Here is a 25427-nt window from a genome sequence, read left to right as displayed (position 1 = left end):
CCGGCAGGTCTGGGGCGCCCCAGGCGCAGCCCACCTGCCCCTTGGGGGAGGTTTGTGCCCCCCCGCCCCCCCATAGGGGAGGGTTGAGGAGGGGGGGACAGGCAGCCCAAAACCCCCGCGCCCCCTCGCCCGGGTGACTCAGGCCAGCCCCGCTTGGGTTCCCCGGGCAGTGCAGGCTCCAAGGGGACACTCAGCTGAGGGGGCGAGACCCCTGTCCCACGCTGGGGTACGCGGGAAGGTGGAGAGGAAGGAGCCCCGGGGGGCTGATGGGCAGAGACCCCTACACAGCTCCTGCCCAGGGACCATCCAGGGTGAGGAAGACCCTGTCTGACCTTCAGCCACTCGGGGGGCTGCAGGGCAGGGGCCGCGGGGCAGCAGCAGGGCGAGGGGCCATGCTGGCTGCTCTGTGCCCCCCGTACGAGGGCCATTCTGCTGCTGCCCACCCCGCTGCACCCCCTGCCCCATGTCCCCCAGCGGGGCTGCAGCAGTGAGAGTGTGGTCCAGCCCCCCGCGCAGGAACGAGGTTCTTTATTTAATTTATCTTTTACAGCAGTTGGGGTCCCAGGGCCAGCCCCAGCACCCAGCCCTGACTGGGCCGGGGGGGAGGCCCAGGGCAGACCCTCCCCCCAACCAACTCAGCCCCCCAGAGAGTACAGTCCCAGCTCTGACCCTCCCCAGCACCCAGACCGTCCCACAGGGATGGCGGCCCCGTGCTGGTGGGCAGAATGCGGCCAGACCCCCTGCGCAGCTCTGGGGGTCCGCGGTAGCCCCGGGATCCCGGGTCGTGCTGCGGTGACAGCTGGGGAGGGGGTCCGTGGGGCACCGTGGCCCCGGTCATACAGTGCTCTCCTGGTAGCTGTCGTCCTCCAGGAACGGTGTCAACCTCCTCCCGGGGCTGGGCACCGCCGAGGCCGCATCCTGCCCTGGTGCCGTGGCCCCCCCAGGGTCCTCATCACTCTGCTCCCTGGCAAAGTGCACGAAGACCTGCGGGAAAGTCAGGGTGAGGGGCAGCCCCGGCAGGACCGCGACCCCCGCCCCCCGCATCCCCCATCACCTGGTCGAGGGTGGTCTGGGACACGGAGTAATCCTCGATGTGGCAGGGGCCGCGGTGGGCTGCCAGGACGCTGAAGACGCTGGCCAGGGAGCCGGCGCGGGAGGGCAGCTGGTACTGCAGCAGCCCCCCATGCCGCTCCTTCAGCACGATGCCGGGGAAGCGGCGCTGCATCAGGGTCTCCACCGGTGCCGGCCCGGGGCCACCCACCCGCACCACCACCGTGTAGCCGTCCCCAAACCTGTGCCGGAGAAGGGGGCATCGCTGCAGGGACCGGCTGTGTCCCCGTCCCCGGCAGGACTGTAACAAAGAACGGCTAACGAGACTTTAGAAAACTGGCTTCTTTTAGAAAAGAACTGCTGCCCAGCCTTTAGAGATAGGGAGGGAGGCCGATTTGTACTAACCCTTACACACAGATCCATTGCTGACTAACTAACACTTTAAAGATAAGAATGAAGAACAATCTGCCAAGGACACCCGGTGGAATCCTCCAGTCAGACTGGGGGGCTCAAGGAACACAAGGGACTGAGCAGGAGAGACAGGGAGGGCAGCGAGCAAGAGCTGGTTCTGTGAATTAGAAAAGCCCCAGGATGGTGCAAGGCAGGCGCCACAGGACGAGTTCTAAAGCTCAACCATGAGGAAGACTTGGACCTTCATCCCCAACGACCACCAAGGACCCCCGATGAGGGCATAACTTGGGCAGACTGAGGCGGGACTGTGGGAGGAACTTACGTTAATGAATTCCTGGAAATAATTAGAATAACCCAACCTTTTCTTAGAAATTTAATAAATAAACATGAAAGCTGTAAATACAAGGCCAGAATCCTAACGCTTGGGCGCGCGCGGATGGAAGGAGCCATCCCCCGTGCAGCCCGGCACTGCAATAAAGAATCCCTGCTGGATAACACTGGGTTGTTACTGAGTTTTCTCGGATTCAGGACAGCCGCCCCTCTCTGCTGGAGCCCTCCCCGAGCCCCCAGCCCCGTTACCTGTTCTTGAGGTGCTGGACGCTGCCCAGGCAGCGGAACCGGCCGTTGACCATGATGGCCATCCTGGTGCACAGCGCCTCGCACTCCTCCATGCTGCCAGGGCAGGGGGGGTAGGCGTGAGGGCCCGTGGGGGCAGAGGGGTGCTCCCCTCCGGGGGTGCCGCGGACCCTGAGGCGGGGGCTCACCTGTGGGACGTGAGCACCACGGACCTGCCCTCCCGGATGACGCTGAGGATGCAGTCCCACAGGAACCGCCGCGCTCGCGGGTCCATCCCCGTCGTGGGCTCATCCTGCAACGGCCCCGGCAGCGGGGTCAGCCCATGCAGGGGCCAGGTGCTGCCGTGGGACCCCCCCGCCGCTGCCCCCACCCACCAGGAAGACGACGGGCGGGGAGCCGAGGAGGGCTATGGCCGTGGAGAGCTTGCGCTTGTTGCCCCCGCTGTACTTGCCCGCCGGCCGGTCCGCGTGCGGCCCCAGCCCCAGCTTGGCGATGCCCCACTGAGCCACCTGCGAGAGACGCAGTGGGTGAGGATGGGGGTCCCCTGGCCCGGGGGGGCCAGGGCACGGGCCTTACCCTGGGGGTCTCCTCCTCCGGGATGCCGCGCAGGCGGCTGTAAAACTCCAGGTGCTCCCGGCCCGTCAGCAGGTCCGTGATGGCGTCGAACTGGGGGCAGTAACCCATGTGCTGGTGCACGGACTGCAGGTCGGTGAGCACGCTGCGGGGACGGGGACACGGCTGAGCACACGGCGGGGACGGGGACAAGCTCCAGGGACAGGGACAAGGCTGAGCACGCTGCGGGAACAGGGATGAGCACGCTGCAGGGGTGAGGATGAGGATGAAGCCGAGCGCAAGCACGCTGCGGGGACGAGGGCAAGGAGGAGCGGGGACGGGGACAGGGACGACGGCAGCGTGCTGTGGGGACAAGGAGAGGGGGAGCAGCAGGTCGGCCACGGGGTCCCTCTGTCTCGCCCACCTGTGCCCTTTCAGCCAGGCCTCCCCCAGCGTCACCTCCGTGTCCCCCGTCAGCATCTTGAAGGTGGAGGTCTTCCCCGCGCCGTTCACCCCCAAGAGGCCAAAGCACTGCGGGGCACAGACCGGGGTTACCAGCAGCCCCGGTCCTGCCCGCGGTGCCGTCCGTCCATCCGTCTGTCCGGCACTCACCTCCCCGGGGGGGATGGCCACGCAGAGCCGGTCAACGGCCGGAGCCTTCCTGCGCCGGTACACCTGCGCGGCAGAGCCAAGGTGGCGCTGGGTGCTCCCCACCCGTCACCCGCCAGCGGGACCGGGGGCTACGGGAGAGGCTGGAGCCCCAGAGCGAGGGACGGGCCAGGGTCTGGCCCCACAGGAGATGCTGGAGCCCCACGGCGAGGGGCTGGGGCAGGGTCCGGCCCCAAGGCACGCACCTTGGTCAGGTCCTTCAGCAGCAGGAGGTGGCCGTGCGGGGGGGTGCTGCCCACCCTTGCCCGCTCCTTGGCCACGTCCTGGTCCTCCTCCCCCAGCGAGGGCAGCTGCAGAGCCCGCGGCCTGGGGGCAACAGCAGCAGCAGCATTTCCAGGGCTGCCCGCCCCACAACCGCCCCACGGCTGCCCCACGGCCGGTCCTCACCCCAGCCGCAGGAAGAAGCGGTATTGCAGCAGGAGGGTGAAGATGAAGAAGGTGATGCCCTCAACGGCCATGGCGAACATGTTCTTCCCCGCCAGATCCCAGGACAGCGGGGACACAAAGCGCTTGTCCCCTGTGAGCGGTGAGAGGGGCTGTAGGAGCAGGGGACGCTGGGGAGGGCCCCCATGCTGGCCGAGTTTTGGGGAGAGGGAGCAGCCCTGACACCCCTGGACTCACCAAACCTCTCGAAGGCGTCAGCCATCGCTTGGTTCTTCACCATGTCGATGAGGCCTCGGCCCAGGCAGAAGTGGGGGAAGATGAGGAAAACTTTCTTCAGGATGCGGTTGATGTTGTTGAGGTTCTGCCGGGGCGGCGAGGAGAGGGGTGAGGGAGCTGGCGCCGGCCCCGCAGGGACGGGAGGGGGGGTCTGGGGGAGCCCCGGGGGGGCTCACCTGGTCCACGAAGAGCTCCAGCACGAAGGTGGCCACGCTGCCGTTGATGCCGATGAAGAGGTTGATGCACGTGAGGGCCACGTAGGCGGTGCTGGGGATGCTGAAGAGGAAGGAGGCCGGGTACATCAGGGGGGTGATGGACCAGCTGTGGGGGCAGAGAGGCAGGCGCTGGCTGAGGCGCATCTCCTGCCGGGGGGGGCACAGCAGGCTCCCCATCACCACCACCCCCCAAGCCAGGGCTGCCCCCAGCCCCGCTCGGAGCCCCCTGCGCCCCCCGGCTTCCCCAGGGTCCAGCCCCTGGGGGGGGCTGAGCCCCGGCTGGGCGCCACCGGCCCTTCACCCGTAGAGCAGCAGCAGCAGCACCAGGGAGGGCAGGTTGGCGGAGGACACGTAGGACTTCTGCTGGAAGCAGAGGAAGATGAGGATGACCAGCAGCGCAGGAACCAGGTAGTTGCACTGTGGACACAGAGAAGCCAGGGAGGGGGTCACGAGTGGGACCTGGCCGCCTGGGAGCTGTACCCCACCCCTGTCCCCATCCCGCACCATGTCCCAGGCGAAGTTGCCCAGCCAGTACGTGATGGGCTTCATCCCGCTGACAAACTGCAGGTGCTTGGCCTTGCTGACCCGCTCCTCGATGAGGAAGAGCACGAAGCTGGCCGGGACGAAGGACATGGCGAAGATCACGCAGATGGAGACCAGCACGTCCACCGAGGTGGCCATCCTGCCACGGAGGGGAGGGCTCAGCCAGGGGTGGGGGGCGGGGGGGGCCCTCTGGGACACCCCCCTCCCCGTCCCTGGCACTCACAGGGCGGCGTCCGAGAGCTGCTCCTTGGTGAGGTTGAGGGGGTGGTTGGTGGCCGTGATGCCGTAGAGCGCGGGGTCGGTCCCGGCGGGCAGCCGGGCGCGCAGGAGCCCGTTGCTGGCCACGTTGACGAAGGAGACCATGGCGTGCCAGCCCTTGTTGTTGAACCAGACCTGCAGCCCAGGGCAGCCCGGCGGCTCAGAGGCCCCCTCCCACCCCACTGTGCCTGCAGCACCCCCCGCCCGGGCTCGGTCCTTCTCAGGCTGCTCCAACCCCGCATGGGCAGCCGGGTGCCGCGTCCCCCCGCTGCCTCCCAGCTCTCGCCCCTGCAGGACCCCCAGCCCCACGGGCGGGCGCACCTTGATGTTCCTGCGAGCGTCCAAGCCCTCGATGAAGCGGCTGAGGTTGTGCAGGAGCCGGTCCGAGGGGCTGCCCTGGGTGCGGGAACACGGGGTGAGGAGCAGGCTCGGGCCAGAGCCCTCCCAGCACCGGGATGCCAGAGCCGGGCTGGCGGGGGGCAGAGCCCCGGCCGTACCGGGGTGACGTTGAAGAGTGCCCGGAGCTCCAGCACCGCCTTGTCCACCTCCGCTGCCGATGGCAGGTCCTGGGAGCCGCCAGCACCCAGAGAAAAGCCACCGTACCTGCCAGGAGAGATGGGCACTTCGAAACCTGCCGTCCTGGGGAAACCCTCCCGGTCCCTCCACCCAGCCCGGGGCACCCCGCCCGCCCAGACGCCACAGTGAGGGGCACACAGCGAAGGGCTGAGGCCGCCCAGATGATGGCTCTGTCCGTGGACCACTTGGGTTCTGCCTGACCCCACAGGGGAGCTCTTGCCTCCCCCCCCCCTCCCCATCTGCGTGAGCCCCTGGCCCCTCCCCGGCCTCACCTCTGCTCGTTCACCCACTTCTTGTTCCTCAGCCTGAAAGAAATTGGCGGGGGGGGGGAGAAATACCCCCAAGGAGACGTTATGGCAGCACCTGCCCCAGCCGTTCCCCCTCACCCTGTGATGCCCTCGCTGCCCCCAGCCCTGGCTGGGTTCGGTCCCCAGAGTCCCTCCCTGCTGCCAGCGTGGTGGCAGCCTGTGCCAAAGCCCTGCCCTGCGGCATCCCCGCGGTGTCCCCAGCCCCAGCACTCACTCCCGGCGGATGATCTGGGGGTAGGTCTTCACCAGGTAGTCAGAGATGTTCCTGCCCGTCAGGTTCTGCAGGACGTCACCCGTGCCCCTTTGCACCTGGGGGGACGGACAGACGGGCTGGACGGACACACAGCCTCACTGGCCTCCCCGGAGCATCACCTGCGCCTGCACCCGCACCGGCAGTGCTGGGGCCCAGGGGCTGGGGGTTACCTGGGGTGGCGGGAGCCCCCCAGCCCCCTCGGGGCAGTCGGGCAGCATCCTGCGAGCCCCCGGCCCGCTGCACTGGCACGGCGGGGACGGCTCAGCCCGTGTCCAGTTCCCACGTCGCAGCACCTCCAGCAGGGCCGAGGGGGCCGGGGGGACTGAGAAGCCGTCGGGGTGGGAAGCCGGTGGGCACGGCCCCGTCCTGGGCACCCGGCACCGCCGGGGGAGAGAGACCCTCGTTACCAGCCTGGCGCGAGCCAGAGGCATCGGGACCTGCCCTTGTCGCCCTGCCGCAGGGAGGGTTGGGGGGTCCCACGGCATCGCACCGGCTGGCAGGGCTGTTCCTGGGGGACAAGTGGGCACCAAGGTGGGGGCTGAGCCCCAGCTGCACCCTCCCAGCCCCTCCAGCCCCCCGAACCCCGCGGGGCGCAGGCACTCACGCCTCCCCAGCATCCTTCATGCACTTGGTGCCGAAGCCCGGCTCGGCCAGGAGCGCGCCCAGGAGCCGAGCCGTGTCGGGGTCCCCCGGCGCGTCGTTGCTGCCGGGAGATGCAGCGGTGAGCTGGCGGCACTGGGGGACAGGGGGACACAGGGGGACAGAGGGCTGGGGACGCACCTGAAGAAGGTGAACTGCTGCCCGTACATCCAGGGCTGGAGGCGCAGCGGCGGGTACTTCCCAAAGGGCGGCACGATGAGGCTGAAGAGCAGCGCGATGCAGACGAAGACGGCGGGCAGGACGATCTGCCGGGGGCCGGGGGTCAGGGCTGGCTCCGCGCCCTCCCGCCCCATCCCCTCCCCACCCTCCACGCCACGGCCCCCTCCCGTCCCTGTCCCCCGAAGGTACCTGCGCGAAGAAGCCCCGGGTGCTGCGTCGGGCGTGGAGCATCCTCTTGATGAAGAGGGCGCGGAGCTGCTGGCGGGTGAGCGCCCAGCCCCTCACCCTGCGGCAGGCCTGCCCGGCCGCCCCGCGCAGCAGGTCGGTCTCCCGGGGCTCCTCCGCTGCAAGGGCAGAGACGGGTCTGGTCCCGGCCCTGGCAGAGCCGGCAGCGAGGGGCAGGGGCTTCTGCCAGGTGGCGTGTGGGGGGACGGTGTGCTGGCAGGGATGTCCCCCCACCCCAGTGGGGATGGGGTGCTGCATGCGGGAATGCAATGGGACCCCCCAGCCCCCAGCTCCTACCTCGCTGGGCTCCTTGGGCTCAGCGTAAAGGAGAGGAAAGAGGGGTTATAGCCACCACGGTGCCTGCCCGGCCACGGTTAGCACCGACCCGGGGCAGGGCTGGCTCCCCAAACTGTCGCAGACCCCCCCCAGAGTCCCGTGGCTGCCCCCATGCCAGCTCTGTCTCCAGGAGAAGGGGCCTGGATCCATCCCCTGGAATTTCATGTCCCATCCCACCCCACGCACAGAGCTGGGCTCCCCCAAACCCACCGCTGTCCCCGCGCCTCGCCCTGCCCAACACCCTGGGGGACACCCCGAGGCTGGGTGGGAGCGATGCTGCACTGGTGTCCCCAAGCCTCCCCCTGCCCGCTGCCTGCCCAAAGGGATGCGTGTCCCAAGGGATGTGTGTCCCAAGGGATGCCTGCTTGGATGGACATGTGGCCAGATGGACACGTGCCATGGCCCCAGCCCAGGGGGTGGGGGTCACCCAGCAGTACAGGCTGGGCAGCTCGGAGGTCCCAGGTCCCAGCCCCCCACTCCTTACCCAGCTCCCCATCGGCCGCTTCTGCGTCCCCTCCCTCGCCAGGGGCTGCTCCTCTCCCAGTGCCTGACAAAACAGGGGTGAGGGTGCCAGGGTGGTACTGAGGTCTCAGCCTGTGATGCTCCCCTGCGCCCATGGGTGCTCCCAGTGGGGACTCCAGCCTTGGGAAGGGCATGGGGGCCACACGGGGTGCTGGTGACACCCGCACCCCTCTGCTCCGGGCTGCTGAGCAACCCCCCCAGCTCCCCTGCCGCACCCTGAAGCTCAGCTCCAGCCAGCACCGAGGCGTTTTACCTGCCGTGTCAGCGTCCTCCCCGCTGTCCTGGGCCACCTTCAGAAAGATCTGAGGGCAGGAGGGGGCTGGCATGAAATACGGCCACCAGCGCCCCCAGCCCCGGCGAGGCAAAACCCCCAGGTCGCAGGCAGCCCCTGGCAGAGCTGCAGGGGGGTGGGCGCCCCAGGAGCCAGGGGCAGCCCCCCCGGCTGCGGCTCCTCCAGGTACCTCCTCTAGGGTGGTGTCGGAGATGCCGTAGCTGGAGATGCCCAGTTCCCCCAGGCGGGCGTCCAGCTCGCGGAACAGGTCCCCGAAGGCCCCGTCCTTGGCCCCGCTGTAGGGCAGGACAAAGAGCACCTCGTGCCCGATGTCCTCCACCAGCCGGGAGCCGGGCACCAGCTTTTGGATCAGCGCCGACAGCTGGACCACATCTGGGGGGATGGGGAAGCCTGGGGCAGGAGCTGGTGACCAGCACAGTGCCCTGGACCCCAGTCTGGGGGTCCCTGGGGGGAGTCTGCAGCAGGCAGGAGGGCAGGGACCCCCTTCTGCCCCACCAGTGCCGGGGGGCAAGAGCCTGCAGCAGGGCTGAATGTGCCCACGGGCCCCCCCCGGCCAATGGGGGCTACATGGGGAGCAGCCGGGGGGGTGATGCGGCACTGAGGGCACGGGGGGGCCGGGACCCTCACCCACGGCGCTGGCCTCGCTGCCCCGCTCGCTGCCCAGGCCCGTGTCGCTGCTGCGCTCCGAGTCGCTGCTGTCCTGCGGGAAAGGGCAGCCGGAGCCTGGCACCCTGTGCCGGGATCCAGCCCCAAGCCCGGAGCTCGGCGCTCCCCCGACACCGGGGACTGGGGCACTGGCCACCCTTTTGACCGACGCTCGGCGAGGCTGAGGGACCCACCTTTTTGGTGGTGCCGGGAACAGTGCCGGTGCTGCTGCCCATCCCGACGTGCTCCCGCTTCACCAGGGTGAGGTGGTAGCCGGTGCCCAGCCTGGACTTGAGGAAGAGCGGGGACCCGCAGCAGCAGAGCTGGCCCTGCGAGATGATGGCGGTGCGGTCCCCCAGCAGCTCCGCCTCGTCCATGTAGTGGGTGGACAGGATGATGGTGCGGCCTGGGGACAGGGAGCGGGCTGGACCCCAGACCCCCCCAGGCTGACCTCCCTTTGTGGGCATCTGCCTGCCAGCATCTCCCTGCTCCCCTCGGCTGGGGGGGGCTCAGATGCACAAAGGGGTGAGCAAGGACCCCCGTCCCCCCCAGCCCTGACCTTTGCGGTACTTGAGCAGCAGCTCCCAGATGCTGCGGCGGGAGTAGGGGTCGACGCCGGCCGTGGGCTCGTCCAGGATGACCACCCGGGAGCCACCCACGAAGGCGATGGCCACCGAGAGCTTCCGCTGCATCCCACCTGCGGGGCAGCAGGAACAGCGCTGGCGGGGGGGGGGGGGGCCTGGGGCTGCAGACCCTTGCTTGGGCACCGCTCCTGCCCCCCGGCACGCACCCGAGAGGTTCCTGGTCTGCTCCCGACGCTTGTGGGGCAGCCCCGTGTCCTGGATCAGCTGCTCCATCTCCGCCTTCACCCGCTCCTCCGACAGCCCCTTCAGCCGCCCGTAGAACCAGACGTGCTCCTCCACCGTCAGGCTGGGGCGGGCAGGGGTGAGGTGGGCAGCCCTGCCTGCGCCAGCCCCCGGCGCTGCCCCCCGCCCCCCCGCCCACCTGCCCTGCCCCTGCCTACATGTCGAAGAGCACGTTGTGCTGGGGACACGTCCCCATGGTTTTGCGGATGCTGTCGATATCGGAGCGGATGTCCCAGCCCAGGATATAGGCAGTGCCGGAGGTGGGGGGCAGGAGGCCGGTCAGGATGGACCTGGATGGAGGACCGGTGGGGAAAGGGGGGGGTCACGGAGCGCAGGACCAGCAGGGCTCAGGGCCAGGGTGCCCTGTTCTACGTAGGGCGCTCAGAGCTCCACCCAGGTCGGGACAGCACCGGGGCAGAGCCAGGCTCAGCTCCTGTCCCCGGCCGTGGCCATGCAGACCCACTGCCAGACCCCGGCCCCTCCAGCTCACATGGTGGTGGTCTTGCCGGCGCCGTTGTGGCCCAGGAAGGAGGTGATCTGCCCCTCGTAGAAGTCCAGGCTCAGCCCGTTGATGGCCACGCGGCTGCTGTTGCGGTAAATCTTCACCAGGTTGCGGATGGAGACGCCGGGCTGGAGCTGGGCAGGCGGCTCCTCCACCAGCACTGGAAGCCACCAGAGGGTCACGTCCCAGGCAGGATCCCCTGCCATGGAGGAGGACGCCCCGCTGGGGGGCAAAGCCCGGGCGGGAGGGCTCAAGCCCAGCACCGTGCCAGCTGCCCTCGGGCTGCGCGGCTCCGGGGCGGGTAGGGGCTCACCTTGGGGCGCAGCGAGAGGGCTGGTGGGGTACGGGGGGTGCCCAGCCGAGGACGGCTCTCCAAGCCAGTAGCTCTTCAGGAAGGGGAAATTCCAGGGCTTGGGGATCCCGTACTGACCTGCAGCAGGCAGGGGCTGAGCAGGGCCGGGGCCAGGGGGGCTGCCAGGGGCTGGGGGGGGCTGCGCTCACCTGGGAAGACGCCCTCGACGTACCAGGTGGCCAGGCCATAGAGGCCGGCATCCAGCAGCAGCAGCCCCATGGCCGTGGCGAAGTTGTAGGGGTCCCCCGGCACGGGGCTGGTGCCCAGGTTGTGCCACTGGATGCCCACCCCCTGCTCCTCGTAGAGGGAGAAGTACTCACAGCCGAAGCCGAAGGCCACGGGTGACAGCAGGCTCTGGCGGTGGCAAGAGCAGCGGCGTGGGCAGAAAGATGGGCCCGGGGGGGAGGGGGTTCAGCCCCAAAGCCCCCCACCTGAGGGGCATCGGGGAGGGGGCAGCCACGGCCGCTCACCACGAGGACGCGGAGCGGGAAGGTGATGTGGTCGCGCCAGGCGACGCACAGCACGTAGGGCAGGTAGAGGGAGAAGTAGATGATGCCGCCGCAAGCCGAGGCCAGGTTGGCACGGGGGAAGAAGGTGCTGATGAGGAAGCACTGGCTGATGGTGGCCACCGAGAAGGTGCCGAGGAAGAGGAAGATGACAGCGGGGTCGCTGTAGGGCAGGATGTTTCCCAGCTGCGAATGGAGGCAGGTTGGAGCCTGCAGAGCCCCCCGTGCCAGCTCCCAGCCTCGACATTCCCCGTGTCATCCACGCTGTCCCCTGGCCCCTGCAACCTGCCTTGAGGATGAGGACGAGCAGGGCAGAACTGAGGAGGAAGGGGATGAAGCTGCTGAGGAACCAGCTGAGCCAGAGGATCCCGCTGCTCAGTCCCATGGTCTTCATGGTCTCCTTGAGACGCGTCTCCTTCTCGTGCACCACCCCCTTGATGATCATGGCCACCGAGTAGATCCAGGCCAGCGTCATGAAGAGGGGCAGCGAGCGGTTCAGGACCCGCAGGAACCTGGGGGAGATGGCACCAGCCCTTCCACCTCCAGCCGGGCACCCCGGGGCACAGACCCGCCCCGTGTCACCTCCCCGGGGCAGCGATGCTGCAGGGTACTCGGCCCCGTCACACACGCAGCAGCAGGCCACTCGAGGGTCCCGGGGGGCTGGGGCCACCCCCCCACCCACTCACACATCGTCCACGTAGCAGGGGTAGGGCATTTGCTGGACGTAGACCCCCGTCCGTGGGGCAGCCCCGGTCTGCACCCGCACCACCGCCTGCTCCACCAGGTCCTGCACGTAGACGAACCCCCCCCACACGTAGCGCAGGTCGCTGAAGGGGTCAGCTGCGGGGCCCGGGTCCCAAAACCTGGGGGCAGAGCACGGCGTTGGGAGGGGAGGCCCCCGCCGTGGGCGCAGGCTGCTGAGGCGGCCGCGCAGACCGAAGGGGGGGGGCGTCCCCCTGACCTGTCCTTGATCTTGTTGGTCCTCGTGACGTCGTCGATGTCCATGCGGATCTTGTAGCGGACGTGGGGGGGCAGCGAGGGGGCCGTGGCGTTGGTGGGGGGCTGGAAGACCACAGCTGCCCAGAACTGCTGCTCCTCCAGCAGCTCCAGGGCCCGGGCCACCAGTTGCTCCTCGGTGGCCACCGCCTCGATCTTGTCCAGGCAGACACACTGCAGGCAGGGCGGGCAGGGCTCAGCGGGGCGCGGGGAGCCAGCACCGCCGGGCAGCTGGGGCGACACGCACCTCCATGAACTGCGCCAGCGTGCTCAGGACCGCGTCGGCATCGGCGTACACCCGGTGCCAGGTGAGCCCCGGTCCCGCCGCCGGCCCCGCCAGGAACCTGGCCAGCGCTGGCAGCTTCGAAGAGGTGCCATTGAGGAACCCGTCCAGGAGCTGGGCCGTCCCTGGGGCCAGCAGCAGCTCCTGCAGAGCACCAGGGTACTGTGGGGTGATGCAGCCCACCCTGCTCCCGGCCAGGAGCTCCGGCTGCCCCCCACTGCTCCCCCATCCCACATCCCACCACTCCCACATCCCACTGCTCCCCCATCCCACACCCCACTGCTCCCCTGTCCCCGTCAGGGAGAGGGTCTGGGGGTCACGCACCCGAAGGACCTGCATCTCCAGGCTGCCGTTGAGGAAGGCGTAGATGCGGGGTCCCAGCTCCTGCCAGGCGGCCCCCGCCTCCCCCAGCACCGCCAGCTCCTGGAAGGTCCGATTCACCTGCACGGAGCAGGGGGTGAGGCAGAGCCGGAGCGGGACCCCCGCAGCCCCCCCACACCCCCGGCTCACCTCGGCCATGATGCTGTTGGGGCCGGGGCCGGGCGGCGTGTACAGGATCTTGCCCACAAAGAGGGGCTTGATCCCCCGCCAGAAGATCTGCGAAAGGGGGCTGGACTCCAGGCTCCGGACCAGCTCTCGGCAGAAAGGACCTGGGTGGGAGCAGAGCCGAGCCCTCACCACAGGCCCCCCGCCACCCCCCAGGCAGCCCCGGGGGGGTCTGTGCCCAGCGAGCCCCTGGCCAAGCCCCCCACAGCCCAGCCCGCTCACTGCTGGCATTGCCTGGCGCTGTGGCCCTCCGCTCCTCCGAGCTGTTGCGGTCCAGAAAGGCTTTGATGTCATTGTCCTCGTACCAGTTGAGGGAGGGGACCCTGAGCCCCCCGCCCTCGGGGTGCCCGCAGGCGATGCGTGACAGGGCCCCGAAGGCGCCCGAGCCGGCAGCGCTGGCGTTGGGGGCCGTCAGCACCCCGAGCTCCCGCCGCAGCTCAGCAAGGCTGGTCATGGAGGAGACCTGGGGAGAGCGGGATGGGGAGCAGAGCGGGGCTGCAGGGGACAGGGATGCTCACGTGGGGAGCAGGGCACCGCTGGGGTGCGTGGAGGTGGATGGGGGGACACTCATGTGGGGGGCAGGGGAGTGGGGCGCTACCTCGTCCATCAGGGATGCCGCATCCCGCAGGAAGGTGCCCAAGGCTTCCACGGCGTCGGCGATGCCGCCCACCTCCGAGCTCAGCCGTTCCTATAAGGGCGGCACGGGAAGGGGGTCACAGCTCCTCAGTAGGGGCTGGGGGTCTCTGTCCCGGCGCCTTCCAGCACCCAACGCATCCCAGTGCCTGGCTGGGCTGGGCACTCACCGCCAGGAGCCGGGGAAAGTCGAGCTGGGAGAGGAAGGAGCCCTCCATGGCGCGGAGCTGGGGGCCGGGCAGGGCACAGAGCCCTCGCTGCAGGCGCTGGGTGGAGGCGGCGTCGCCCCCCACCAGGAAGCCCCCCAGCTCTGAGGCGTTGCAGACCACGGCCTTCAGCGGGCGGCGGGTGCCGGCCAGGGAGAGCTGGCGGGAGAGGCCCGGTCACGCCACAGCCCCCGGCACCGCGGGCAGCGGGAGCGGGCGCTGCCCCGACACTCACGATGCGGGGGCTGAGCCGAGCCCCCATCAGCTCATCCACCAGCGCCGGGGGCAGAGACGTGTTGGTCCGGAGGAACCGCGAGAAGGTCTCGTCCTCTCTCAGGTAGTCCCTCACCGGCAGGGCTAGGGGCAGGGCAGGGGTCAGCCAGGGGGTCTCGCTGCCCTGGCACCCCCCCGTCCCCGGTGCTCACCCCTCTGCTGAGCCCCGCTCTCCCGGAGCCGGCGCAGGGTGGGCAGGAGCCGGGTGAAGCTGCGCAGGAGCCGCTGCCCGTCGGTGCGGAGCAGAACCCGCTGGGCTTCAGCCAGCAAGCGGGAGAGGCTGCGGGGGCGTGGGGCGGGCGGTGAGACCCCGGCCCAATGCCCGGCTCTGCCCCACAGCCCCCCCAGCCCCTGCCGCTCACATGGAGCCGTCGAAGTTGCCCACCACGCCGGGGGCCTCTCCTGCCGTCGGGTGGGGGAAGCAGGGGTTGTTCACGTTGCAGACGATGCCCTGGAGCCAGGGCAGGGTCCCGGCCGAGGGCAGGGCCTTGTTGGGGAAGTGGCCTGCGGGAGAGGGACAGATGGGTCGGGGGGGGGGGGGGGGCAGCGCGGGACCCCCGGGGCCACACACCCGAGCGGGGAGATGCCAGCGAGCCCCTGCGTTTGTCCCCGCCGGTGCCACCCCAAGGCCCCACAAGGCTCCCATCGGGGGGTCCCAGCAGGCACAGGGAGGGGCCTTGCCACCCCAGAGGGTGGCCCGGTGGGGGCTGGCGTGGGACACTCACACTCGTGCTGCTTGAAGGGCGGGTGGGATTGCCGCACCGAGATCAAGATGAAGAAGAGGAAGAGTGGCCACAGGATCTCGATGGCCAGCTGGATCTGGGGGACACCCAGGGTTGTAGGGGGAGTGTCCCTGTCCCTGTCAGCACCCAGGGCTCTGCCTGCCCTGCGCCAGGACCCAGCAGCTCCGGGCACCCTCCCCCCCGGGTTGCCTGCTCACCCGCTGCCGCCGGCGGTAGGTGAAGTTCTTCCAGAGCAGCAGCCCCAGCTGGGTGCCCACGGCCATGGCGAGGGTGCGGGGGGGTACGTGCCCTGCACCCCGCTCAGCTCCAGCTGCAGGTGAGAGCAAGGGGGGGGTCGGTGCAGAGCTGGGGGTGACGCTGGGGCTCTCGCTTCCCTCTGGCTCGGGGTTTATCACACACCCGGGCACACGGCTCAGCCCCGGGGGCTGGCAGGAGGCAGCCCAGCATTCCTGCAGCAAAGCTCCTTTCCGGAGCAAAGCCCTCAATCTCATTCCTTTATAAAGCAAAAGCAGCAAAATAGGGCACAAGCTCTGCAAGTCCCTCCAGGTCAGCCCTGTGTGAGGAGCCATGAACCTGACTTGCACACCACACCGTGCATGGGGAGCAGCCGGGCGCCCCAGCAGCCCCAGTTACAGGAGCAGCCACAGAGCTGGGCAGCCCGGGGGAGGCCTGGGACCCACCCGTGCCTCAGTTTCCCTGTATGAGGGATGTGGCCGGGCCAGCAGCAAGGTTGAGTGTTTCTGGTGAGACCCTCAGCCCTCCAGGAGGGGAAACTGCCCCGACACAACAGACTTGAGGCATGAGCCGAGGTCCTGCAGGTGCCCTCCAAGCTGTGCTGGGGCCCCAGTAGCTCCAGCCTCGTCCCTTCCCCAACCCTGTCCCAGTGAGCCCCCACGCCCCAGACAGCTCCTGGGACTGCACCTACGCCCAGACAGGCAGCACCCAGGACCCTGCAGCAAAGAGTCACCCTCCCCTCCCAGCCACGCAGGCCAGCTTCGTGCCAAGCCCGGGCAGGCAGAGGTGGCACGACCGAACTCGTAGCTTCCCGCCCGGCGAGCACCTACACCCTGGGAAAGCCAAGCTCCGGAGCTGCCCCCCGGCCATCGCGAGCTCGGGGCACCCCCGGGCCCCCCACGCTGACCGTGCCACCACCCCGGGGGTGGGTGGCCGAAGCTGCGGACTCACCCGCCTGCCCTCTCGCCTCCCTCCCGTGGCCTCGCACCTCCAGCACCCCCCGGCCGGGGCATGGGCAGGGGGCACAGGCGAGGGCCTGCCCGCTGCCAGCTCTGCCCGCGCTCGGGGCTAAGCCGGGTCCCTGGATAAGCGGGCACCGGGCAGCGGGATTAGGATCCCGGCTGGGAAATCCGGCTAATCAGCCTGCGGGGCCAGACACGGGTGGGGGCCTGGGGGAGGATCCCTCCGAGGGGGCACCGGGGTTTGGGGACGGCTGTGCCACCCACCGCCGCCGCAGCGGGAGTGAGGGGGGTACACAGCGCCCCGGCCCCGGGAGGTGGCTGCCAGGGTCTGGGGGGACACCGGCCGAGCCGGGGGGAGGCGGAGGTGTCTGGTGCCGGGACCGGGGGATGCTGCGGGGCTGCCGGGCCAGGAGGGGCCCTCAGCCCGGCCGGGGGGCAGCGGCTTGTTTCGGGACAAAACGAGCAGAAACCACCGGGGATCCTCCAGAAGCCGCCTCCCGGGAGGGGACTCGCGGGGGAACCTGCTCACTCACCCCACGGGGGACAAACACGCCCCGTCGCTGCAACCGGGAGCACGGCGGCCCCCACCCCGGCACGCCCTGGCCCCGGTCCCGCCGCACGGAGCTCCGCGCTGGGCGGGGTGCGAAGCCACGGGGAGGCGGACGGGCCGGGGGGATGAGGGGGACATGGGGACAGCTCGGGGAGGGAGATGGGGACATGGGGACACGGGGACAGCTCGGGGAAGACATGGGGTCAGCGCCGGGGGGGAGATGGAGACATGGGAACAGCTTCGGGGGGACACGGACAGCCCCGGGGGGGACGACGGGGACACGGGGACAGCCCCGGGGGGGGAAGGGGAGATGCGGAAAGCGCCGGGGGGGACGCTGCGAAGCCGAAGCCGAAGCCCGGCCGATGCCGCACAGCCCCCCCCCGCCCGCAGCAGCCCCCGGCCCGGGACCCCCGTTACCTGCTCACGCAGCCGCCACCGCGCGGCCCCTTTAAGAGACCCCGCGGGCTCCGCCGGGCGGCTCCGCTGCGCTCGCGCGCAGGCCCCGCCCTCCCCGCGCTACAAAGTAGCCGCGGGCGTGACGTCATGGGAAGCGGCTCTTAAAGGGGCCGGTGAGGCGCTGGGGGGGGGGGGTGTTAACGGGGACGTGCGAGAAGCCCCTCCTCGTCCCTCCCCCCTCTGCCCTTCCCCTGCCGAGCTCTGGCCCCTGCCCCGCCCATGCCCCGCCCAGCCCTTGGGTGGGCTCTCTTGGGAGCCCCACGGGGCAGCAGAGCCCCCTCCAGGGGCGCTGGAGCCCGGCCTGGGGTGGGCTGAGACCCCCTGGGGGGGACAAGCCATCCTGCTACCTGTGGCCCCCGGGGCTGCCGGCAGGGAGGGCACCCACCTACACATCCACCCACCCTGTGCCCCCCTCGTCAGGCTCCCGAGGGACAGACCCTTCCCCATCAGGGTCCCTGAGCCCCCAGGGCTGTGGCAGCCTCGAGGTGGGGGGGCACCAGTGTGGTGCTGGGGTGCTGGGGAGCAGCGATGGACCCGGGCAGGGCGGCGAAGGCAGAGACGGCTGAGTCACGCTGCGGCGGGCAGCGCGGCCGGCGGCACCGCGCTGGCACCGGTGAACCTCGGCGGCTCGATGCGGCTGGGGCCCCCCGGGAGCGAAGCTGAGCTGCTCTCGCCGCAGCAGGCCCGAGCGGGGGGAGCGCGGCTCTCTGAAACGCAGCATTTCACCCCAAAAGGTGGGTCCCTGCCCAGACGGGGACTGTGCTGACACAGCAGGGACAACGAGCCCAGGGCAACCGCTGGGACACGGCCCTCGGGGGTCCCAGGGGGACACCGCTTGGGTCTGGGTCCTGCAGGTCCCTCGGGGCAACGCCAAGCCCCACGAGCAGCCCACGCCAGCAGGATCTGCGGGATCGAGCGCACCATGTCCTTCAGGAAGCCTTTTCTTGCCCGTATTCAGGACGAGCGTGCGGCGGCACCATTAAGTCCACAGCCGGTTGCCAGCACCTGCTCGGTGCCCCAGCCCCCCGGGACACGCAGCGGCTCGGCCCCACAGCCCTGGCACTCTGGGGTCTCACCCAGGTCTGCACCAGCTCCCACGCCCCGCCAGGCAGGGGGAGACCTGGTCTGAGCACCGGCACGAGGAGCCCGCACCAGAAACCGTCTCCTGCTTCAGTTAAAGGGTTTGGGGTTTTGGGGTTTTTCTTTTTGAAAAAAAAAAGGTTTCAATGTAAGAGCACCTGCATTAAAAACCCCACAGGGGGCGAAGGAGCCGACGGGCCCAGTGAGGGGCTGCGCCGAGCACTGGGTACACCCCTGGTCCCGCATGCTGCCCCGGCAGCTGCCGCTGCTCAGGCATCGCCCCGGGGTGCAGGATGCGGCCGTCAGAGCCAGCCTGGGCTCCAGTCCCCCCGGCCGGGGGTCGCTGGGGCTTTCGGAGCCGCAGCCGGGTCTGACAGAGCCCAGCCCAGCCCTGTGGCCATGGCTGGGGCCTCGGGGACTCGGTTCCTATGAATTCTGCCAAAAAGGCATTTCCAGCTCCATGTCTGGAGATCACACGAGAGTGCAAGGGCGCTGGTGGTGCGTGCACACAAACACACACACACACTCCTGCACCCCCGGGCCGAGGCCCCGCAGCACCTCGGGCTCCTCCCACACCTGGGGGTCTCTCCCGGCCATGCTCCCACCGTGTCCCGCCGACCCGAGCCCCGCTCCTGCGCAGGGCTGAGCCGGGTCCTGCCAGCACAGGGACAAGAAGGGGCACCAGGGGCAGCGCGGGTGGCTGCCCCCCTCTCCCTGCCGAGGGATCCGGGCACTGCTGCGGCAGAGCATCGCCGGGGCGGTGTGGTGGGAACGCGTCTTCTTGGCTGCGTGAGAGGAGACACCGTCCGCTCCCGGGCGGTGGAGCATCCACCGCCTTCCCGCTGCAAGCGCCGGGGCTGCGCGGGGGCCTCGGGGCTCCCCCGGGCTGTGGGAACCAGCCGATCCCTTCTCTAGAAACGGGGTCTTTATTTCCTTGCTCAGAAAATAGATTCATTTCAAAACTAAAAAAAAAAAAGAAGGAATGACGAAAGTAGAGGCTGGAATGTCGCTGGCACTGGGGTCTGTACACGAGATGGTGCGAGACGGGGCTGGGCGACGTCCCGCTCAGTAGCTCTCCTCCTCCTCACGGTAGTAGTGGTACCCGGGGGGGTCCCCGCTCTGGTCGCAGGCAGCGTTGGCCACCTCACCCTGGCTGCCCTGCGGGCAGTACTTGGGGTCGTAGATCTGGCGGCCGAGGCCGAAGACCTGGCCGCTCTGGTTGGCGCCCTGGTTGGAGCCCATCTGCAGCGACATGGAGGAGTTGTCGCACTTCTCCGTCCCCGTCTTGGCGTCGTAGATGTGTCTCCTGGTGCCGGGAGCTGTCATGCCCACCTGGAAGGGCAGGATGGAGCAGGGCTCAGCCACAGTCCCCCATGCCGTCCCTCCCCACCGCGGCCGCGGTGCCTCACCTGGCTGGCACATTTGTTGGTGCCCATCTGGAGGCTGATGGTGGAGTGGTCCATGGGCGGCAGGATCTGGTTCTTGGGGTCGTAGAGGTGCCTCCTGGTGCCATAGGCCGTCATGCCGGACTGGCTGGCACACTTGTTCGTGCCCATCTGACAAGAGGGTCTGGTAAGGACCTAGCGCTGCCCCACGCGTGCTCCTTCTCCACCCTCCCAGTCACCCCACAGCCCAGGGGGCACAGCCAGTGCTCCCTGGCCCAGCCTCTCCAGGCTCCCAACCACTGGAGCTGGACACGGAGCCGAGATGGTCCCAGACCCTGAGGGTGCTTGAGGCATCTTGAGCCTCAGGTCCCCCCAGCCATGCTTGGAGCCGTGACGGTGCTGAGGGCTTGATAAAACCGGGCCCCCCTCACCCAGCACCCCGGCCCTCGGGGGCACACGCGGGGAGCCCACCTGCAGCCCGATCACGCACTGCCCAGCCTTCATCTTGGCCTCGTCGAAGTTCCTCTGCTGCTTCTCCGAGTACTTCACGCCGATGTCCACGCCGCTCTGCAGCCCCTTCGTCTTGGCCTGCCAGGGAGGGGCGGTGAGGAAGGACGGGGGTCCCAGACCTCCTGCCCTCTCCCTGGGCAGGGGCAGCCGCAGGGTCCTGCAGGCACCACCGCGAGCTGGGGGTCTGCCCAGCCGGTCCCCGCGGCGCTGCGCCCCCTCCCCAGCCGCTCGTCCCCGTGCGCTCACCATGCCCGCCAGCGCCAGCAGCGACACCTGCACCTGCGTCAGGTTCCCGCTCTCAAAGAGGTCGTTGGCTTCGAAGAGGTCCACGGGGTTCATGCCGTAGCTGGCCATGGCCTTGATGAAGTTGGAGAGGTTCTCGAGCTGAGGGGGGAGACGGGTAAGACCCCGGTAGGTGACGGCAGAGAGGCCGGGGTGGAGCCGGGGCTCCGCGGTGGCCGGGTCGCAGGCAGGGCTGCCCGCACCTACCTGGTGCCAGTTCTGAGCCGAGCGGTTGATCTTCCTCACCGAGCTGGGCTGCAGCTTGTTCATGAGCCTGGAGGGAGGCAGGGGGGAGCGGGGGCTGCGGCGGGGCAGAGACCCCGGGCAGCAGTGGGGCACGGGCCCCCTCTCGGGAAGGTCCAGCCCCGCTCTCCTCTGCAACTGGGAGGCAATTCCCCCCCCACGAGGTCCCTGCTGGTCCCCAGGGCTCATCCCAGGCATGGGCGCTTTGGGGGTGACTCCAGCCAAGCATTGCCGCAGAGAAAACCTCCAGCTGCCGTTAGCTGGTGGGTCCCACTGGTGTGGGCATGGCTGGATCCAGCCCACCCTTCCCACCCCCAAGAGCTGGTGGGGGTCCCTTGGAGGGCAGGCCTCCCCCGTCCCAATCCAAACGGAGCAGGGACCCAGGGGCCGTGCTGGGCATCGCCCGGTGGGCAGCGCGGGACTCACTCGCAGAGGATCACCCCGTCCTTCAGCCCCTTCTGGAAGTCGGGCCCGATCTGCTGCCCCGTGACGCTCTCGATCCACGTCCGCAGCTCGGCCTCCTTCTGCGGGTCGTACTTCTGGGCGAGCTGGGAGGGGACAGCGAGGGGGCAGCTCAGGCACGGCCCTGGTGTGCACCCCAAACACCTTGGGGGGGAACAGCTCCCCCCAGCCAAGCTCAGTCCCGCAGCGAGGTCTGGGGACAGCAGCCCCATCCCAAGCACTGTCCCCGGGAAGCCTTGGGGACGCTGGCACCCCGTCCCCAGCCTCTGCAGGGTGGAAAAGCACCCCGGGCAGCCCCCAGCCCCAGAGAGCTGGGGGTGGGCACAGCAGAGGCTTGGACAGCCCCGGGATATTTGTTCAGCCACAGTTTCCTGGTGCACAGGAACCCCCCCGGGGGTGGCAGACAGCAAGAGCCAGAGCTGGGAGTAAAGCCACAGTGTGAAGCCATCACAGGGGAGGACACGTCCCCCCACATCCCCGTCCATCGGCTGGTTTTAGCCCGTCTATACGTACAGTCAGGGGAGCAAGAGCAGCCGGGCTGCCCCTGCCCGTGCCCCTGCCCGTGCCCCTGCCCGTGCCCCTTGCATGGCAATGGGGACGGGAGCACGAGCACGATGCTGCCATCAGACGCAGGCGTTGGTGCAGCCGGACCCGCCACGAGCCCGCAGAGCCCGGTGACCCTCGCCCGTGGCAGCTTCCGAACCTTTCCAGGAGGATGAGGAGGAACTGCCCGTGGGGACCAGGGGGAAATGCCTCCCCAAAGGGCCTCCTGCCCCCTGAAGGCCGGGGATCCCCGCTGCCCGCTGCTCTCCCCTCTGGCGGCCGGACTCGCTGCCGCAGATTCCTCGGTCACCACGGCTATGCCAGGAATGTGGACGCCTCCTCCCAAATGGAGACCAGCTGCCCGGCCGGCAGCATCACCGGCAGCATCGCCTCGGCCCTGGCCCGCGAGGGACCGAAAAGGCACCCGGGCCTGGGGTGGGAAGGTGGGGGCTGCGCAGGAGGAGCCTGGAAGCCCCAAGTGCCATCACTGACCCAGCCCCGCCCCCCCTGGGCTCAGCCAGCACCCAGAGGTGGCTACAAGGCAGCCACCGACTCTTGCCCATCCCATCCCCTCCTGGTGCCGGTACATGCCGGGGCCATGTGTCCCCAGGGACCCTGGACACGGGGAGACGCTGGGACGGGCACGGTCCGGCCCTGCTGCGTGGTGGGGAGACGCCGGCTGCGCCCGCGGGCTGCAGAGAGCTGCGGCCCCACAGCCCCGGCCCCAAAGGGGAAGCTTGACCAGTGCAGGACGCAGGGATGGTCCAGCCGAGCAGGGTCACGCCTGTGACACCACGTGCGTCCCGGCCGGGGGCTCCCGCTGTCCTACCACCTGATTTTCTGGAGCGTGGACAGCCGGTGCCAGTTCCCTTCCCCACCCCACGGCCAGCGTGGGGGTTTCTCAGGGCATGCGATGGGGCAGAGGGGACCAGCCCCAGAGCAGATCCCACCACAGCCCAGTCTGCAAGGGCTTTGCACGGACTGGGAGAGCGCCACTGGTTTAACTGGTTCCCAGTCGGTGATGTCAGCCTCCAGCTGACACACCGGGGCAGTTAAACTGGCTCGAGTCTTGCTGAATCAAGCTGAAGCGCCCAAGAGCACGCAGCGGTGAGGCTCCGGCGCGTGTCCACTCGCTCAGCGCCGCCGCGGCCCAGCCCAGAGGCGAGCAGGGGCCTGTCCCCGCTCCGTGAGGAAATGCAAATCCCCTGCGAGGCCGGGCAAGGAGCCCAGCCCCAGCTGCAGCCACGGCCCTGCAGCCACGGCCCCACAGCCACGCGTGGCACAGGCAGCAGCCCAGCGCCCCTTCCCCAGCCTGGCCCACCACCCGACTACCCCAGGGCCGGGGGTCACTGCAGCTCAACTGCTGCTCGCCTGGGGCCAGGCACAGCTCAGCACCGCTGCCCGTGCCCCCACCCGGGGCTGCGCAGGGAGCAGAGCCATGGGAAGGGGTTGCTGCAGCCCCACGCTCCCCCCAGCCCGGCAGGACCCCTGTGCCCGTGGTGCCAGAGCCCCCCGTGCCAGCAGCGCAGCTCCCTGCGAGGGGCACAGGGCAGGCAGGGATGGGGGCACCTGGAGCCCTGGGGTGCACCCAGGCATCCAGCGCTGCCCGCCAGCCCCCCAGACCCGTCCTCAGCGTTTCGGTCAAGGGGAGGTTTGACCTGCCCGGGCAGGTGGGTGCTGGCAGGCAGGGCAGGCAGCTGCCTGCACTCTGCGGCACCCGGCTCCTTCCTCGGGGTGTAAACAGCCCGGCCGGAGGCACCGGTTCCCCTTTCCCCTTCCGGCCCCGCGGCAGCTCGGCGGGAACTCCGTGGGACAGTGGCTCGGGCACACGAGGCCTGGGTGGCCAAGGGGGCCCCGCGTACACCTGGTTGGGGGTCCCGGGCTCTGAGGGTCAGGCATGGGCCGGGGGCTGCTCCTGCCCCTGTCCCACCGGGGCCACCATCCCCATCCCCAGTGAGGTCCGGGGGCCACGCACCGGTTCGGAGCATCCCGCCGGAGGATGTGGAGCTGCGGGGAAGGAGAAAGCGGAGAAGCTGCGGGAGCCGGTGGGGACCGGGGCCATCGCCCCCAGCCCCGGGTGCGGACAAGAACGGTGCCCCGGGGTTTGCCGCGGGCGGGGGGCTATAGCGGCCACTGCACGGGCCTGGGCAGGGGTGGACAAAGCAGCCGGTGCCCGGGACCCCTCCCAGCCCCGGTTCCCCCGAGATACCTCCCCGGTACCCCGCGGGCAGGGCCAGGGCACGCCGAGACCGGGAGCCCAGCCCCGGCATCCCCCGCCCCTCAGAGCCCTCGGCGCACCGGGACCCCCAGCTCCCCATCCTCCCGGGACCCGCCGGCTCTCCGCCCGCCGGTGGCACCGGCACCCCCCAATCTCCGTCCCCGGGACTTCTTCACTCTCCTACCCCGGTGGCACCGGGCCCCTTCCCATTCCATATGCCCGGGGCGCACCGGGAGCTCCCGGCTTTCCAGGACCCCGGGATGCCACTGGGACCCCCCAGCAGCACCGGGATGCTCGGCTCTCCAGGGCCCCCAGGAGTACCGGGAGCCGCAGCGCCCGGTGGCACCGGTACCCCCCGGCCCCCGACTCGCCCCCGCCCGGTGGCACCGGCTCTCCCGCCGCGGCTTACCCGGTTCTTGACCTCGGCGGAGAGGCCGTAGGACGGGCCCTTGTTGAACTGGGAGCCGCTCATGGCGGGGAGCGGGGAGCGGAGCCGGCACCGGAGCGGGGAGCGGGGAGCGGAGCCGGCACCGGAGCGGGGAGCGGCGGCGGGGCCGGGCGGGGCGGGGAGGGCGGGAGGGGGGGGTCGGGCCCGGCCCCCCCGCCCTGATTGGACGGGGCCGAAATGCCCAAATAAGGGCAGGAGCGGCCGGATCGCGGGGGGGGCCCGCACCCCGACACCGGGACCCGGGGAGCACCGGGGGGCACCGGGAGGGCGGGGCCGGGGCGGGGCTGTCCCGGTCACGCGTGGGCACAGCTCGGTACACGGGCACCCACGGGCACACCCACGCACCCACCCACGGGCACACCCACGCACCCACGGGCACACGCACCCACGGGCACACGCGCACACCTATAGACGTGCACACGCGTGTGCATCACCCCCTGGCCGTGCAGACCCTGTTGTGCGCACCTCGACCCACGGGCGCTTGTGCACACCCCCCCACCCCCCCCGCATCCCCCCGCGCCTCCACCCACGCACACCCCCTACTCCACTCCCCCCGTCCCGCTCCCCTCGCCCGGACCCCCGGGAGCTGCACCGGCAGACGGCCCACGAGGAGCGGCCCCGCGGGGGGGTCCCAGGGGGGGTCCTGTTGTCGTGCCGTGTCCCCCCGCGGGGGTCGGCAGCGCCCCCAGCAGCTCGGTGGGCAGCGGCCGGGGCAGGATCCGGCCGGGGGTCCCCCGCGCCGCGGGAGCGGCAGCACCCTAGGGTGGGGGGACGGGACAACACCGTCCTGTCCCTCTCCTGGGGTTTATCTGTCGCCTCGCTGGGTGCTCCCATGAGTGAACAGACCGTCGTGGGGCTGCGTTACCCCGTGGGTGGGGGACCGTGGGTGCACAGCGACTGCAGAGTGGCAGGAGACAGGGCACCCCGAGGGGGGCAGCTGGAGCCGGGGCCGTGCTGTCACCGAGCCCCCGGGGGAGGCAGAGCCGGGAGCATCCCACGGGTGGGAGCCCAGAGTCCTGCACCCCACTCACCCCCACACCTGGGGCCTCCAGCAATGCTCACGGCAGAGGGCTTGCCCTCCCTGGGCTGATGGACACCCCCAAACGGGGGTATAGCCCACAGAGGCCTGGAGTCCCGCGGGGGTCCACCCTGATCCAGCAGAGTGGGGCTCTCTTGCCCCCCGGGACCCCTCTGTGCAGCCTTGGGGGTGCAGCACTGCACCCCCCTCTGCAAACGGC

The 25427-nt window shown here is 70.0% G+C and overlaps 2 protein-coding genes across 5 annotated transcripts; both read right to left on the bottom strand.

Annotated features, from left to right (window-relative positions):
- Window positions 1–834: 834 nt before the first annotated feature.
- On the bottom strand, window positions 835–15079 carry ABCA7 (ATP binding cassette subfamily A member 7). Of its 2 annotated transcripts, XM_086477520.1 has the most exons (50): window positions 15014–15079; window positions 14799–14892; window positions 14436–14577; window positions 14226–14353; window positions 14036–14157; window positions 13765–13959; window positions 13560–13649; window positions 13184–13424; window positions 12926–13065; window positions 12740–12856; window positions 12380–12559; window positions 12098–12306; window positions 11823–11999; window positions 11426–11648; window positions 11101–11322; window positions 10780–10984; window positions 10592–10708; window positions 10267–10438; window positions 9935–10066; window positions 9701–9840; window positions 9470–9607; window positions 9105–9316; window positions 8893–8965; window positions 8435–8637; window positions 8227–8275; window positions 7936–7998; window positions 7413–7430; window positions 7080–7234; window positions 6852–6976; window positions 6676–6774; window positions 6242–6437; window positions 6033–6127; window positions 5783–5815; window positions 5432–5537; window positions 5256–5330; window positions 4900–5069; window positions 4638–4815; window positions 4435–4550; window positions 4095–4239; window positions 3880–4003; window positions 3646–3775; window positions 3444–3564; window positions 3202–3264; window positions 3014–3120; window positions 2614–2896; window positions 2412–2546; window positions 2226–2329; window positions 2041–2133; window positions 1055–1292; window positions 835–984 (listed from the first exon to the last, which is right to left on the bottom strand). In XM_086477520.1, exons 1-50 carry the CDS (start codon window positions 15077–15079, stop codon window positions 835–837), a joined length of 6909 nt encoding a protein of 2302 aa, XP_086333646.1. The 2 variants fall into 2 exon arrangements, with proteins under 2 accessions (XP_086333646.1, XP_086333647.1); XM_086477521.1 differs by lacking the exon at window positions 7413–7430 and having other exon boundaries at window positions 2614–2755; window positions 8435–8667; window positions 13187–13424.
- A 4084-nt stretch (window positions 15080–19163) lies between these two features.
- Window positions 19164–24228, bottom strand: CNN2 (calponin 2). Of its 3 annotated transcripts, none has more exons than XM_086477419.1 (7): window positions 24151–24228; window positions 20945–21066; window positions 20483–20549; window positions 20164–20377; window positions 19955–20112; window positions 19508–19654; window positions 19164–19430 (listed from the first exon to the last, which is right to left on the bottom strand). In XM_086477419.1, the coding sequence occupies exons 1-7, from the start codon at window positions 24211–24213 to the stop codon at window positions 19164–19166; spliced, it is 1038 nt and encodes a 345-aa protein (XP_086333545.1). In that variant the 5' UTR covers window positions 24214–24228. The 3 variants fall into 3 exon arrangements, with proteins under 3 accessions (XP_086333545.1, XP_086333547.1, XP_086333544.1); XM_086477421.1 differs by having other exon boundaries at window positions 19955–20071; window positions 20240–20377; XM_086477418.1 differs by having other exon boundaries at window positions 19955–20377.
- Between the last annotated feature and the right edge of the window lie 1199 nt (window positions 24229–25427).

This window comes from Leptosomus discolor, chromosome 24 (assembly GCF_034619465.1).
Source record: "Leptosomus discolor isolate bLepDis1 chromosome 24, bLepDis1.hap2, whole genome shotgun sequence".
Classification (NCBI taxonomy): Eukaryota; Metazoa; Chordata; class Aves; order Leptosomiformes; family Leptosomidae; genus Leptosomus; species Leptosomus discolor.
Note: the sequence above shows the minus strand (reverse complement) of the source record. Positions and strands in the feature narration are given on the sequence as shown.